General features: G+C 45.5%; 1 protein-coding gene across 10 annotated transcripts in view; it reads left to right on the top strand.

The window, feature by feature from the left end:
- The window catches only part of MCPH1 (microcephalin 1), a 220,330-nt gene that overhangs the window by 58,592 nt on the left and 146,235 nt on the right, over positions 1-15,503 (top strand). For all 10 annotated transcript variants that reach the window (XR_006339295.1, XM_043893805.1, XM_043893806.1 and 7 more), the window contains 2 exons: positions 7,246-7,283; positions 9,501-9,663. Coding sequence is in view for 9 of the 10 variants with exons in the window: in XM_043893805.1 (XP_043749740.1) it covers positions 7,246-7,283; positions 9,501-9,663 (201 nt within the window). In the remaining variant the exon portion in view is untranslated. The remainder of the gene's footprint in view (positions 1-7,245; positions 7,284-9,500; positions 9,664-15,503) is intronic.

The raw sequence follows: 15,503 nt of genomic DNA on the forward strand, positions 1-15,503 counted from the left end.
GCCAGGGACAAGGGCGCCTGCAAGGTCACCAGAGGCCAGACCGGGATCCGGGCCGCCTGCTGCTGGCTCCCGGTGCTGCCGAGACGTTGGTCTGGGGGACTGTAGGCGGATGCTGAAGGAAACCAGAAACACTGGAGATTCAGTAAGGACTGGCAGTTTGGGCAAGGCAGTAGGACCTGGGCCAGGGTGCAGCTAAGGATGGAAACTGGTTTTTACTAGAGGAGAAGGAAGTCCAGTAAGTCTCTACCAGACAAAGCAGAGCTTTCGCATCCACCAGTTCCCTGCAGTGTCCACAGAGGTGCAGAGTCACTCAGTGAACATGGCTAAAATCCAAAGTCCTGGAATGGTGTTCGGTAAACACTGCGGAGTTTCCCATAGAAACGGAATTTTTTTCTGTAGTCCCTCCCCCAGTAATCAAAGAAAGATTATTTATGGTCACAGAATTAGGCTGGTCTCATTAGCTGTGTTTAGATAGGTGCGGCAAGAATGGTAATTTACCACCTAGGCCTCAGGTTTGATTTGCGGGAAGTTTTCATAAGGAATCGTAGATTGTAACACTTAAAAGCCTCTTGGGTAAGGAAGCCAAGCCAAGAGCCTGCTGGCAGGTTTCACCTGCAGTGCCTATAAATTTGGGCGAATTCCTTTCTTCTGAGGTCCCCACCGTCTGCTGTAGTTCCTGGGCCTGCTCAGTCACCTCCCTCACTCCGGGAAAACTGTAAGCCAGGGACCAGGCTCGTCATAAATAAGCTACAAGGATATATTGCACAGCGCAGGGAATATAGCTAGTATTTTACAGTAACTTTAAGTGGAGTATAATCTATAAAATTTTTGAATCATTATTTTATAACTTGAAACTAACATAATATTGTAGATCAACTACACCCCAATTTAAGACAGGAAACAGGAAATCTGCCCCCCTCCCCCAGAAATTTTTTTTAAGTATTTTTTCTTTTTTTGGCACTGTTTAAAATACTGGGAGTTCAATTTCCATAATATTTGGGAATTTTAGGAATATTCGATTTGTAGGCACTTAAGCCAACAGCTTCTTTAGGAGATTTTAAAATCGCAGTTGGTAACACCATCTCAAGGTACTTTTCTCAGGGTGAGAATGGCCACACACACACACACACACACACACACACACACAGAGCTTGTAATTTGAATTTTAAAATTTTACTCATAGCTAAAAATTTCTCTCATGGCATAAACATGGAAATCCAAACTTTAGTCCAGATATCTACTCCCTACTCCCTGGTGGCATGAAATTCTTAATAGTTTTGAGCTGAAAGTAGAAAAACAAGCAGAAAAAACTCTGTCATCTGTCAGGGAACAAAGATCTCTGTGGACCATCAACCCATTTGCAGAGATCACCAAATGGTCAGACTGTGAAACCAAAAGAAACGGGCACCAGAGTGAACACTCAGAAAGTCAGTAAACATCAAACCCTTACCATGGTATTGCTGGACTAGAGTCTGGACTCCAGGACACGATCTGGTCCCAATGGTGGGACCCTGAGTCCCCACTCAGGAAGGGCCCCGAGGACGCCTTCAGCCAGGGTTACCTGGGTGGGGAAGCAGGGCCAGTCCCGTGCAAGGCCCAGCCCCAGATCTGTGAAAACAAACGCACGAGACAGTTGAGCCCATTCTCTTCAGACTGATGTAGCAGGAGCATGGGGAGCCTTGCAGAGAAAAGGCTGTGGCCTGGGGCTCCAGAGGCAGGTGAGCAAGGGAGTCGTCAGTGCGTCTGGTGGGAGCCCTGGGGAGGCGGGAGGTGGGCGTTTTCGAGCCTCCGAGGAAGGGCGTGGGCCATCCTGTCTCAGAGCAGTGGAGGGGAGCAAGGGCCCTTCTGCTGCACTTCCCAAGAACTTGAAAGGGTGGGAAGAGTTCTTACCCAACCTTCTAGGTTCCGGGGCACAGGGACCAGGTCACGTGCAAGTTTGTTTTGGAGAATCAACTTTTCATAGAATGGGAGTGCATCTTACAGGACAGGGAGATTCAGGTCTCAGTCTTAAAGGACCGTTTCGTCTTTCAACACTGACTGTGGTTGGTTCAAATAAAGGTTAGCCGGTCTTTTTTTTTTGTCTTTTCCAATAATGTTAAATAAGATTTACTGATCCTTATTAGATTTGTGCACTGTGACTATCACCGTACATATAGACTTCACAGCCAGGGTGGAGCAGGATCAGGTTACCGTCATTGAGAGAGAAGAAAGCGGCTGAACTTTCTCCCCGTTTTTATTACTTTCATTGAAAGGTGACATGTAGCAAAGGTTACATAGATAAATGACCAAGTTAGGAAATGTATTCTCATGAAATCACATACTGTGAAGGTTATAGTTTACAAAACTGCCAGGATTAATATCTGCTTTCAGCAGAGTAATTAATCACTTGGCGCTGTAGGAGAACCTCATTGTCTGGTTTCTTAGATGAGACGCATGAGGTAAGGAAAGGCCAAGTGGACGTCAGATAGGAAGTCACAAACACGTGAGCTGCAAGAAGACGTACTGAATTGCAGGCTTCTTCTGGGTCTCCTGGCATCTGATTGTTTCTTTTATGCTTTATGTATTCTTTCTGTGTAATTGCCTGGTAGAAGGTATTTTCCGGTAGTGATAGCATTCTAAGAGGAGGAAGAATACCTTGACTTCTGTGCACAGAGCTTTTATTCTGCTCAGCGGAGTGTGCTGAATGCGTGCTGCGCTTCAAGCACTAAGGGGTAAATTGATACTTGACCCTCTGAGTTGTTTTTGCAGTGGTGGTTATATGCCTTGCCAGTTCACAGAATGTTCACCTGAATAACAGTTAAAACTTTCTCTTATGAAGATTTTCAAATAGAGGAAAAGTGAAAGAATTGTCCACGTGTTCCCAAATCAAATTTGTGTTTTCCCCCCCACAGTGTAGTAGAGCCAGTTTACTGATAGGAGGTTGTGGTGAAGGAAAGTACAGTGTCTCTCGGGACTCAATAAGAATACGCTTGAAAGACCCTAGCTCCCCAAAAACCTTTCAGAGAAGGGTTTTTAATAACCCCTGCTTCCCACCTCACCCTGTCCCCTAGCAAGTTCTTCTTTGTTTTTCTTTTTTTTAACACCAAAAACCTTTTGTATTGGAGTATAACCAATTAACATTGTGATAGATTCAGGTGAACACAAAGGCTCAGCCAGACACACACAGGTGTCCATTCTCCCCCAAACCCCTCTCCCGTCCAGGCTGCCACGTAACACTAGCTGACTCCCCTGTGCTGTCCAGTAGGTCCTTGCTGCTTATCCATTTTAAATATAGCAGAGTGTGCCTGACCTGCCCGAAGTCCCAGACTATTCCTCCCTGCCCTGGAAGCCGTAAGTTCGTTTTCCAAGTTTGTGATTCTCTCTGTTTTGTAAGTTCAGTTCTATAGTTTCTTTTTGGATTCCACGTGTAAGTGATGTCATATGGATATTTCTCCTTCTCTGTCTGACTGACTTCACTCAATCTGACACTCTCTAGATTCATCCAGGTTGCTGCAAACAGCATGATTTCATTCTTTTTTAATGAAGGAGTATTATTCCACTGTATGTGTGTACCACGTCTTTATCCATTCCTCTGTCTGTGGACATTTAGGTTGCTTCCATGCCCTGGCTATTGTAAACAGTGCTCCAGGGAACATTGGGTTCATGTATCTTTTCGCTGCAGCCCCCAGTAACTTCTGGTCTACTTGTGTCTCTACAAGCTTACTTTTTCTAGATATTTTGTAAATAGAATTATACAGTATGTATCCTTTTATATCTAGCTTTTTTTTTCTCTTAGCATATTTTCAAGAGTCATCCATGTTGTATATATGAGAACTTCATTCATTTTTATGGATGAATAATATTCCATTATATGTATATTCCAAATTTTATCTATCCTTTTATCTACTGATGGACATGGGTTGTTTTCACCTTTTGACTCCTGTGAAAATTCACATACAAGTATATGAGTCCTTGTTTTTCAGTTCATTTTGATATATGCCAGGAGTAAGTTTGCTGGTCCTGTGGTAATTCTGTGTTTCACTTTTTGAGGGCCCACCAGATGTTTTCTACTGCGGCTGCATCATTTTATATTCCAGCCAGAAGGCATGAGGCTTCCAGCACAAACCGTCATCAACACGTGCTGTTTGGTGGATTTTTGTTGTTGTAACCATCCTATAAAGTGGTATCTCATTAGGTCTGGTATCTCATTTGAATTTCCCAAATGGCTAGTGGTTTAGAGCGTATTTTCATGTGCTGTGGGCCGTTTGCTTATTTTCTTTGGAGAAATGTCTGTTCAAGTTATTTGCCCATATTTAAAATGAGTTGTCCTTTTTTTGTTGAGTTGTAGGAGTTCTTATATATTCTGGATGTCAAAAGCTTGTCAAATGTATGATTAGCACACATTTTCTCCCATTTTGGGGGTTATCTTTTCACTCTTGATCGTGTTTTCTGATGCCAAAAAAAGTTGTTAATTTTGATGAAGTCCAATTTATTTAATTATCTTTTCTTCCCTGTGCTTTTGGTGCCTTAATTTAAGGAACCAGTATCATGAATATTTTTCCCTATGTTTTCTTCCAAGAGTTTTATAGCTTCTGCTCTCAAATTAGAGCCATTTTGAGTTAATTTTTTTCTATAGTGTAAGATAAAGATCCAGTTTTATTATTTCATATGTGGTTATCCAGTTCTCTCAGCATCATTTGTTGAAGAGACTATATATGAACAATCTTGGCAACCTTGTCAAAAATAGTTGACCATAGATGTGAGGGTTTATTTCCAGACTTTCAATTCAGTATTCACATCTATCCCTATGTAGTACTATACAGTTTGAGTACTGTAATTTTGTAGTAAATTTTGAAATCAGGAAGTGTGAGATCTCCATCTTGTGGTTCTTTTTCAAGATTGTTTTGGCTATTTGTGTTTCCTTGAAATTCCATATGGATTTTAGGATGGATTTTTCCATTTCTACAAAAATTGCCGTTGGAATTTTGGTAGAGATTGCATTGAATCTGCAATGGCAAGTATTGTCCTCAATAATATTAAGTCTTCCAATTCATGTACACAGGCTGTCTTTCTGTTTATTTAGGTCATCTTTGATTTCTTTTAGCAATTAAAAAAGTTTTCAGTGTAGAAGGCTTGCGTCGTCTTTATTAAATTTATTCCTAAGTATTTTATTCTTTTTGATGCTAATAAATGGAGTTGGTTTCTTAGTTTCTTTTTCTGATTGCTCATCGCTAAGGTATAGAAATACAAATAAGTTTTGTGCTTCTTGTTTCCTGAAACTTTGCTAAATTTATTTGTCCTAACGTTTTTTTATGGCTTCTTCATAGAGTTTTCTGCCTGTAAGCTCTTCTCATCTGTGAAGAGAGAGAGTTTGATTTCTTCCTTTGCAATTTGAATGTCTTTTATTTCTTTTTCTTGCATAATTTCCTGAAAAGAAGAGTAGCTTAGTTTTGGACAAGTCACATCTGAGATCCTTACTAGACCTCCAGATGCAGATGTCAGATAGGAGGAGAGTCTGAGTCTTGGCATCACGGAGTGGGTCTGAGCTAGAAATGTGAAGTTGGGGCTGTAGGCGTTTTGCTTCTGCAGAAAGCGCGTGAGGCCACGTGAGGGCTCACGGGGAGTGAGTGCAGGTAAGAAGGAGAAGCAGCCCGAGGTGCAGTCACGGAGAAGCCTGGTGATACAGAAGTCAGGAGAGCTTCCTCTGCCTGTCCCCCTCCATGCCTTCATTCTAGGAATGAGTGCGTCCCACCAATGACGTCCTACAGGCTGCTTCTGGATGGGTCCCCAGAAGAAAGTAAATGCCTTGGCATGACCTCCTGCAGGGTTTTACTTGGGGTTGGCCATGTCGCTGACTGCGTAGTCCTCATTCTAGGATGACACTGAAGCCAGAATCTTACTCCTGCATGAAGGCCTTGTCTCCAGGCTCAACCCAGGGAGCCGTGCTCACGTTCCACTCATATCCAGAACAGAGGAGAGCTGACAAAGGATGCTCTGGAGGGAAACTAAAAACACAGGACGGTGGGTGTCCATTGTTGGCTAGCTCATCTGCCGTTCCTGAGGTCTTCCTCCGAGTATCTTTTTCACTCACCTTGTCTCTACCCTCACCGTCCCTCAGGGCACCCATGCGGCACAGAGGCCCTGAGTGCCCCATGTGCCCCCTGGGTCCTCTGGGCACCTCTGGCTCCTTCTCGTTCATTCATGGGCACATTTGGCTCTGGCTCCTTCTCATTCATTCATGGGCACATTCGGGGTGTTGCTCTGTGTGCCGTGACGGTTTCCAGGTTACATTGAGCAGCTGGTTCCATCTGAGGCCCATCACATGACCTGAATGAGTGTAAGAATAGTGTGCATTCACATTTGTTTTTTAAATAAAGAGAACATTGAGGGGGACTTCCCTGGTGGTCCAGTGGTTAAGAATCTGCCTTTCAATTCAGGAAATGTAGGTTTGATCCCGGGTTGGTGAACTAACATCCCACATAACGTAGGGCAACTAAGCCCGCATACCACAATGAAGACCCAGCACAGACAAAAGTAAATAAATAAAGGTATTTTTTTTTAACAAAAGAACATTTGCCCTAATATATATCGAATTATAAAACAATAGTCATTTCTAGTTGGTGGAACTACAGGGAAATTTATATGTCTAATTATATATTTCTAAAACATTTCTTTGCTAGCAGCATGCATAAGTAAAAAGTATTTTTAAATTTTTACTTTTAAAAAATTTGCAGTTCCAATTAATAGGAGATGCCAGTACTCAAATAAGCAGTTCCATTATCTGTGCTCTTATGTGGAAGGGATGAAAGAATCTGCTTGAGTCAGGTAGCAGAACCTTGAACATTACTGTGTACTAACTTCTGAGACCAAGAATATGGTTGCCTGGAAGCCTCAGGAAAAATGGTTTCTAAGCCTGCAAGAAAAACGTCTCTCTTACCCTGTCCTTCCTTGGACACGTATTAACAGTTTGGCACTTGTGGAGGCCCACTAGGCAACTGGTAGGATGAATTTCTGGAGGGAAACTTTTTTTTTCTCTTCCACCTCATGTCCTGCATTATTTTGGATTGGTTTGGGGATAGTATCTGAGTTTCTATCTTTTGGGCTACTTTTTTTTTTCCAGGAATATAAAGTTTTTTTCCTTTGATATATGCGTAAATGTTTACTTTTAAGTGATGTAACTTTTCAGAAAACAAAGTTTATTTCTGTGGGAAAAATATTTTTTATATTTTTGACTGTTTTTTGTTCCTTCTCTTTTGACATCCCTAGCCAACAAGAACATTAGTCATGACAAGCATGCCATCTGAGTAAGTACTCGTTGTTTTGATAACTTTCTCCTCGATATAAAGTTTGGACTTTTCGTTCATAAACTGTGCTGGGCGCTCAGGCAGCCCTCACGTCTGTGCTGTGTCGGTGCTGCTCTCTGTAATTAATACTGGAGTCAGAAGAGCGCTGGAAATAAGAGAGGTGGTGAAAAGGCTGTGAACAGTTCAGCACCCAAGACCTTTAAGTGGTTTGGACGGCATCTAGAGGCGTTTTAGTATTTCCTGCTCTTGCTCGTCTTGTACTGCATGGCTCTGCGAGTCCACCACCCCCACCCTCTGTAGGCCCCGTCAGTGTAGCCTCACGGGTGGAAGCACTTCCCTTAAAGATCTTAAAGAAACGCTTTAGTGGGACGCCTTCTACCACTGTGGTGAAGCAGCTGTCTGCACATCTGGTGGAGGCATTCACAGCTCCCTAGCGCACTCTTATCATCTCCCTTAAACATTAGCACAACGTTGCACATCCAAGAAAAATACCGTGCCTTATTCTTTGCAACAGAATTTTGAATTTTTATTTAAAGAGGAAAAAAAATTTTTTTTTTTAAATATCAGAAGTTTTAGGGCTTTAAGATATCCATCAAACACTGGGACATCTCAGTGAAAAACAGGCTGCAGAAAGAGTGCATGCTTCCAAGACTCTGGGTGGCAGGATCCCGTCCCACCTTTGACATGAAGTTAAAAGGACTTGGTCATTCAAAACCCGCATGTTATCTAGTGAGAAAGGAGCATGCTTACAAGTTCTGTTTACATCTTGTGAAATACGTTGGTCATCCTAAATAGTTTAATACAGAAACGAATAATTGAATATTGGTCTAACATTTTTAAAAGTCTATATTTTTGCCTCAAATTTAAAAAACAAAAAACACTGATAGCTAGCTATTTTCTCAGTCGAAGGTTTGCAAATCAAACTCTTCATCTGGGCCATTTTTAATCTCTTTTGATTCATTCTTGCCCCACAAATACTTGTTGTCAGAAGGTAAGAACAAGACCTAGATGTTCTAAGGTCATATTGATTAGCCATGTTTTGCAAAGATCCTTGTTATCGCTTAGCACATCCAGCGAAGAGCTAGAAGCTCCCAGACTTGGAATGACAAAATCATAGATATGCAGGAACAGGTTTCTAGAGAGCATCTGGCTTAGAGGTTTTCACTTCTTTTTGCTATTGTTTTATTTGTATTTTGTACCCCTCCCCCAATTTATTTTCTGCAACTCCAATAAGCATGTATCCTGTGGTTAAAGTGATGTGCCTGGCCCTGACTCATCCATCTGTTACACCCTGGGGATCCCTGGAAAATTTTCACCAGAATAGAGGTCAGGCCTTGTATTTCACAAGTGAAGAAATGGGTCTTGTGATCGGCAAAGCCCAGATCATCATAATTGAGAAATGCCAGAATATAAGCAGGGGATAGTTGGAGCCAGTGTGCGTAATCATGGACAAACTGCCTCCGTCCCTTTGGAATGTAACCTTTGGAGACAAGAGAAGTTTCTTAACTCAGTGTGCACGTCACAGTGTGGCTCAGAAAGCCTGCGTGGTGTTCATGTTTTGGCAGGGATTTCCCAAAGCTGCTGGCAGAAAGGGGGAAAAGCAACATGTCAGAGTTAAAGGCATAATAGAAAGGTGACCGTACAAGGAAGAGAAGGAATATGGAGAGTGATTTGGGAAGAAAGTTAGGGAAGAGAAATAGTTAAAGAGAAAAAAGGGTACTTAAGGCATTAATGGAATGACAAATCAGAAAATAAGTAGTGATGAGCTTTGTGAAATTTGCCCTGAGGTTTAATCTGAAGTTTTAATAAACAGGACCTATAAAATCTATGTTTGACTCTTGATAAGTGTTTTATTTTTAAAATAAAATGAGTGAGTATCTTGGTTCTGACAGTGCAAAAACTAGGTCCAAGATGACTCAGAAGTACACACAGTGGGGTCTGGGTGTCGAGGAGGCCTGGTGCAGGGTGCTGGCAGGCCCCACTGGGCACCTGGGGAAACCGCGTTTAGCTTCAGGCCGCTGTTTTCTTAGCCACTAGAACAAACAATTGGAGTTGAGATCTGAAATTTATTTCCCCCAGATTTCAAGTTACGGATTGCATGGCAAAGAGCACCTTAGAAGTCAGTGTACATTTTTTTCTAGTTTTTTTACATTTTAGTTCATTGTAATCCCCTTGATGTTTATGCACCGCGTGTTGACTTTTCTCCCCGCTTCACAGAAAGTACAGCATGGTGATCCAGGTCGTGAACAGACTGAAGGGCTTCTCGGTGGCGCGGGAGGTGTGCGGCAGCACCACACACGTGCTGGCCGGGAGGCCGCGCCGCACCCTGAGTGTGCTGCTGGGCATGGCGCGCGGCTGCTGGATCCTGTCCTTCGAGTGGGTAAGCTTCCGTGCATGTGTGTCCTGGGTGCTCGTCCGGGCTGAGCGGTGGGCCGGTCCATGCCAATCCCGCCCTCTCTCCTTGCCCCGGTCCCTCTGGGTCCTCGCCTCCTGATGGTCCCCAGGAGGACGAGCAGGTAGGTTTCTAGGTAAAGAGCTCACGGCCACAAGCAGGTGTAAGATTAGCACAGACTCGGAATGAGAACGCCCAGTGCACATTCTCACAGCAAATGCACTTTCTTCTGTGCTTGACCAAGAATTAATGTGACCTATGTGAGCGATGGTTTAAAAAGCCAACGGAATTCCGTGATTGTTTTCACAGATGGGTCTACTTACTGAGAGACATGTTCGTTTAATCCCGTTTGGATATGTTATTATCTATGCATGTCTATCTTTAACATTACTTGTCCTTATTTCTGTGTATTAAATGCAGAATTTGAGGTTTGTTTTTTTAAGTCTTTTTTTTTTTTCATTATTCTTGAAATTGAAATTGTTTCTTACTCTTTCTATTTTTACTTTGACCACAACCCGTGGTCACTCCAAAGCATTACTGTCTGATGAGGGTAGCATCGTTTGTTACTTGCGTCACTATTTTACATCTGCTAAGTACCCAGCCTCCCTTCTCCTCCCCCTAAGCATGTGTTACACTGCTGTTGTTTAGTCACTAAGTCATGCCGATTATTTTGTGACCTCGTGGACTGTAGCCCACCAGGCTCCTCTGTCCATGTAGCTTCCCAGGCAAGAATACCAGAGTGGGTTGCTATTTCCTTCTCCAGGAGATCTTCCCAACCCAGGGATCAAACCTGCATCTCCTACATTGCAGGCAGATTCTTTGCCACTGAGCCACCTGAGAATGCTGTGTTAATTTAAACCGGTAGAATTATAATATGCAAATAAACAGCAGATATATTTTCAAGTTCATCTGTGGTCTTTTTCCCTTGTTATGATTTAATCTGCATCTCCCTCTGCTGCATGAGGTTTAAGATGTTAGTCGTTGGAGTCATGAAGTGGAAAAGGCTGGAATTCCCCCCACAAAGTGTTGTTTGTCTAGGCAACAATTAGAAATTACCTTACTTAATTATATACAAGTACCAGTCCACATTTCTTTGTATACAATGTCATTAATAGCTCCAGCTTCTGTGAATGAATATCCTGTTTGCTTTCTCTCCAATTCACAGTGTCTCTGTTTATCAGTCACCTTTTCCTTCCCTCATGTCTCAGAGGAAGACATTATCTTTTATGAGGCCAGGCAGCTGTGCTCTGCTCTGTACCAGCCTGTCCTCTTGGACCGCAGAGCCAGCGGAGGGCGCGGGTGTCAGGGCTGGCGCTCGCCCTCCCCGCTGCCAGGCGCGGGGGCCCTGCCTGCGTGCCCCCGCTTCGGCCCCAGGTCCTGCCAGGGTTCCACCGCCAATCACACGAGGAAATGGAGGCGGGTGTGCATTTAACATCAGGCCTCTCTGTGGGATTAAGTGCTGTCCACGAGCAAGGCGGGGAGTGAAGCATGTTATCTGATAAACTTCTGTGCTCAGACAGGGCTGCCCGCCTGGGCCTTCCTGCCCGAGGGAGGAGCCTGGCCCACGGACACAGTGAGCGGGCTAAGTGTAAGAGCAGTAATAAGCCAAGAAAAGGAAATAAAAGGTGTTTAGGTTATAGAGGGGAAGAGGGGGATCTACCTCTGTTCTTAGACTACATGAGAGTCTGTGTGGACAGTTGCAACAAATCCACCAGAAAGCTCTCAGGACTAATAAGTGAGTTCAGCAAATTGTTGGCAAGCAAGGGTTCAGTAGTACCAGGTCGACACTAAGATGGTGGTGGTGTTTAGTTGCTCAGTTGTGTCTGATTCTTAGCGACTCCCTGGACTGTGGCCAGGCTCCTCTGTCCATGGGATTCTCCAGGCAAAGATACTGGAATAGGTTGTCATTTTCTCTCCAGGGCATCTTTCCAATCCTGGGATCGAACCCAGGGCTCTTGGATTGACAGGAAGATTCTTTACCTCTGAGCCGCAGGGGAAGCCCCAGCATTGACATACAAGTTCAAATCAAACAGAAAGGAATGTGCAGACTGTGGCCTGGAAGACTGGAAACAGCAGAGACATATCGTGCGCAAGGACTGGAAGACTCTGTGGTTAAAAGACCCTCTCCCCTAAAGTGCTCTGCGGATTTGATGCGTTCCTGCTCACACTCACGGACTGCTCTGACGACGCGCAGGCTGACTCTCAGATGTGAGCGTGGAGAGCAGGGGACGGCGTGGCTGGAGCGGTTTAGAAAGCGAAGACAGACTGGAGACCCTGCCCGCAGGGTCCATGGTGCTGTAGTGTTACTACAAATTTAGAGGCTAACCCCCCCTCCCCCGACCTGTCTTCTCACAGTCTCCGAGGTCAGCAGTCTGCATAGGCTTCCCGGGCTCACGGCCAGGTGTTGTGGGGCTGTGTCCCTGCCGGAGGCCCTGGGAGAACTGCTTCCTGCCCTCTTCAGCTTCTGCCGGCCGCCCACGGCCCGTGGCTCGCGGCCCCCTTCCAGCCCTGATGTCACCAGCCTCTGCTTCCCTGGCCACATCTCTGACTTCCTGCCTCCATCATTCATTTACTGGGACCCTCGTGGTCTCTCAGAGCCCACGGGGACAATCCAGAGTGCCTCCCATCTCGAGGTCAGTGCCACCGCACCGGTAAAGCACCGGTCTCCGTGGCAGGTCACAGACCCCTGGGACTCCTCCACGGATAGCTGCAGGGCCCTTCTTCTGCCTCCTCTCACGATAATGCCCATGCATTATTTCCGTAAGGGCTGCATAACACTACTGCATCCCTGGCTGATGACTTTTAATCGATTTGAATTCTATAAGGGCGGGCTTTCCAAAAGTCTGGAAAGACCCGGAAGGAGGAAGGCCATATGAAGATGCCGAGCTTGGTGTGATGCGTCTGCACGCTGAGGAGCCCGAGACTTCAGGGAGCTCCAGGAGGAGGGTGCCTGGGCCAGGTTCCCCCTCAGAGGTCTCCCTCCCACCCCCTGGAAGGGATCCTGTCTGTACCTTCATGTGGGACTTCTCATCTTCAGAACAGGGTTTGGTCATTGTACGCAAGGAGACAGACTGGTCAGACACAGAGCTCACTGAGAGAAAGTTAGAGAGGAGCTGCTCACAGACAGAGCAGTGTAGGTCACCTGGGCCTCCAGCATCCCCAGGCTGTCCGTGTTCTTCCTGATGCAGGGTGCACCCCCGGCGCTGGCCCAGAGCGAGGCTGAGCCACGGCAGGGTCGGGTGTAGACCCCAGATTCGCGCGAAGGCAAGATGGGGGCGGGGCTGTGTTGGTGCCGAAGCCGGGAGCCTGCCGCAGTCAGGGTCTAAACACTTGCAAGACAGTGCAGGACAGCATTCTGTTAGCATTTTAAGCAGCACATTTTACCTGCCAGTGTAATGATTTCAGGGCTTCCCTGGGGCTCAGATGGTAAAGAATCTGCTTGCAATGTGGGAGGTCTGGGTTCGATCCCTGGGTTGGGAAGAACCCCTGGAGAAGGGCATGGCAACCCACTCCAGGATTCTTGCTTGGAGAATCCCATGGACAGACGAGCCTGGTGGGCTACAGTCCATCGGGTCACAAAGAGTCGGACACGACTAAGTAAGTAAGCACAGCGCACGTAATGATTTCAAATGGTGGTAAAGCAGTTTCTTCAAAATTTAATAGAATTTTGCCCTTATTAAGCCACTAATTAAGCCACCGGTTCTTCTGGAAGATAGGATTTCTGACAGATTTATATATTTCACTTGTCTAGTATCTCATACATCCAGTGCCTTCTACTAAGAAGACTGGAATACACAGGTAGCTGTTCAGAGGGAGAGGATGGAGCAGAGGGAGAGGAAAGTGCAATTTCATTATGCGTCTGTACACACATGTAAATCCATATGTGCTTGCTCTGTGTGGAGGGTCCCATCAGTTTCCCCTAAAGAATAATCAGTACAGGACAGTGAAATGGTGAGCTACCCTGCTGCTCCCACATTGGAGAGTTTAAGTTAATCATCGCCAGAGAAAATGGTACATCATGTGAATTGCCAGGCTGGATGAAGCACAAGGTGCTGTCATGATTGCCAGGAGAAATGTCGACAACCTCAGATACGCAGATGACACCACCCTTATTGCAGAAAGAGAAGAAGAAGCTCTTGATGAAAGTGAAAAAGGAGGCTTGAATCTCAACATTCAAAAACCTAAGATCATGGCATCCGGTCCCATCGCTTCATGGCAAAGAGATGGGGAAACAATGGAAACAGAGACCGACTTTTATTTTTCTCGGCTCCAAAATCACTGAGGATGGTGACTGCAGCCATGAAATTAAAAGATGCATGCTCCTTGGAAGAAAAGCTATGACGAACCTAGGCAGCATATTAAAAAACAGAGACATCATTTTGCTGACAAAGATTTGTCTAGTGAAAGCTGTAGTTTTCCATGTACAGATGTGAGAGCTGGACCCTAAAGAAGGCTGAGCATCAAAAAATTGATGCTTTTGAACTGTGGTGTTGGAGAAGACTTGAGAGTCCCTTGGACTGCAGGGAGATCCAACCAGTCCATCCTAAAGGAGATCAGTCCTGAATATTCATTGGAAGTTCTGACACTGAAGCTGAAACTCCAATAATTTGGCCACCTGATGCGAAGAACTGATTCACTGGAAAAAAGCCTGATGCTGGGAAAGATTGAGGGCAGGGGGAAAGGGGACGACAGAGGATGAGATGGTTGGATGGCATCACTGACTCAATGGACATGAGTTTGAGCAAGCTCTGGGAGATGGTGAAGGACAGGGAAGCCTGGTGTGCTGCCGTCCATGCGGTCACAGAGTCGGACATGACTTAGTGATGAACAACAAGGGAAAATGAGACAGAGGCTGCTGAGCCACCCGGGTACCGGGAACCTTTCCCGCTGGGCAGCCTTAGGGAAGACGTCCCATCTCCCTGAGCTGCGGCTCCTCCTTTGTAAGACACACTCAGTGACAGGATGTCGTTCATTGGATCACTTGAAAGCTAAGAGTTAAAGATATGCATTGCTCCTCGAGGCAGCTGACAAAAAGTAGGGATTTAACACGTTAGCCTTAACAACAGAAATAACTTAGTAATCCCCCCGCAAGAACTGTATAAATCAACTGCTACATCCTGTCCCCATAGCCTCATATAGGGAAAGAGTACATTAACCCTAGAATTGACCACAGGCACTTGCTCTGGACAAGTGAGTACTTGGTTGAGGACCCATCCGGCCTACGGCTGGTCCTGGGCACCATCCACAAAGGCTGGTCAGCACTCTTGGCGCTCGCAGGAGAGACCCTGGGGGTCTGGAGGATTCCGTGAGGGAGGCCGGAAACAGGGATGGTCTGGGTGGATGGGGCGGGGCCGGGGGGCGTCTACGTCCATCCTCGCAGGGACCCAAGACTAGCATCTTTCCTGATCCAGAGGCCAACCAGAGGATTTCAGTGTGCTTGAAAGCCCACTTCCCCTGAAGGCACTGTGGTACTGATCTTCAGTATTTTAATCTTCTCCAGAACCTTCAGGGTACTGTTCCTCCAAGCGGTTGCTCTCAGGTTCTAAAGATAGTTTTGGAATTCGTGTCTATGCAAACAGCTTCCCAATGATGCGCAAACCCTCCCTACTCGTGGAAAACACCAACCCCTGGGAAAGCGAAAAGCACAGGATACACTGTGGCTTAAAGAAAAATGCCTGGTCATGTAATTGTGATGACTCAAAGGTTTCCTCTAGTGGGGGGAGGAGGGGGCAGGGTGTGCCATGTTCATTGATGCTTACAGATCAAGGCCTTGAAAACACCATAGACCTGAACTGAACCCCTTTCCCTGTCCAACTCCATCTTAAATA

Source organism: Cervus elaphus, chromosome 32, assembly GCF_910594005.1.
Source record: "Cervus elaphus chromosome 32, mCerEla1.1, whole genome shotgun sequence".
Lineage (NCBI taxonomy): Eukaryota > Metazoa > Chordata > Mammalia > Artiodactyla > Cervidae > Cervus > Cervus elaphus.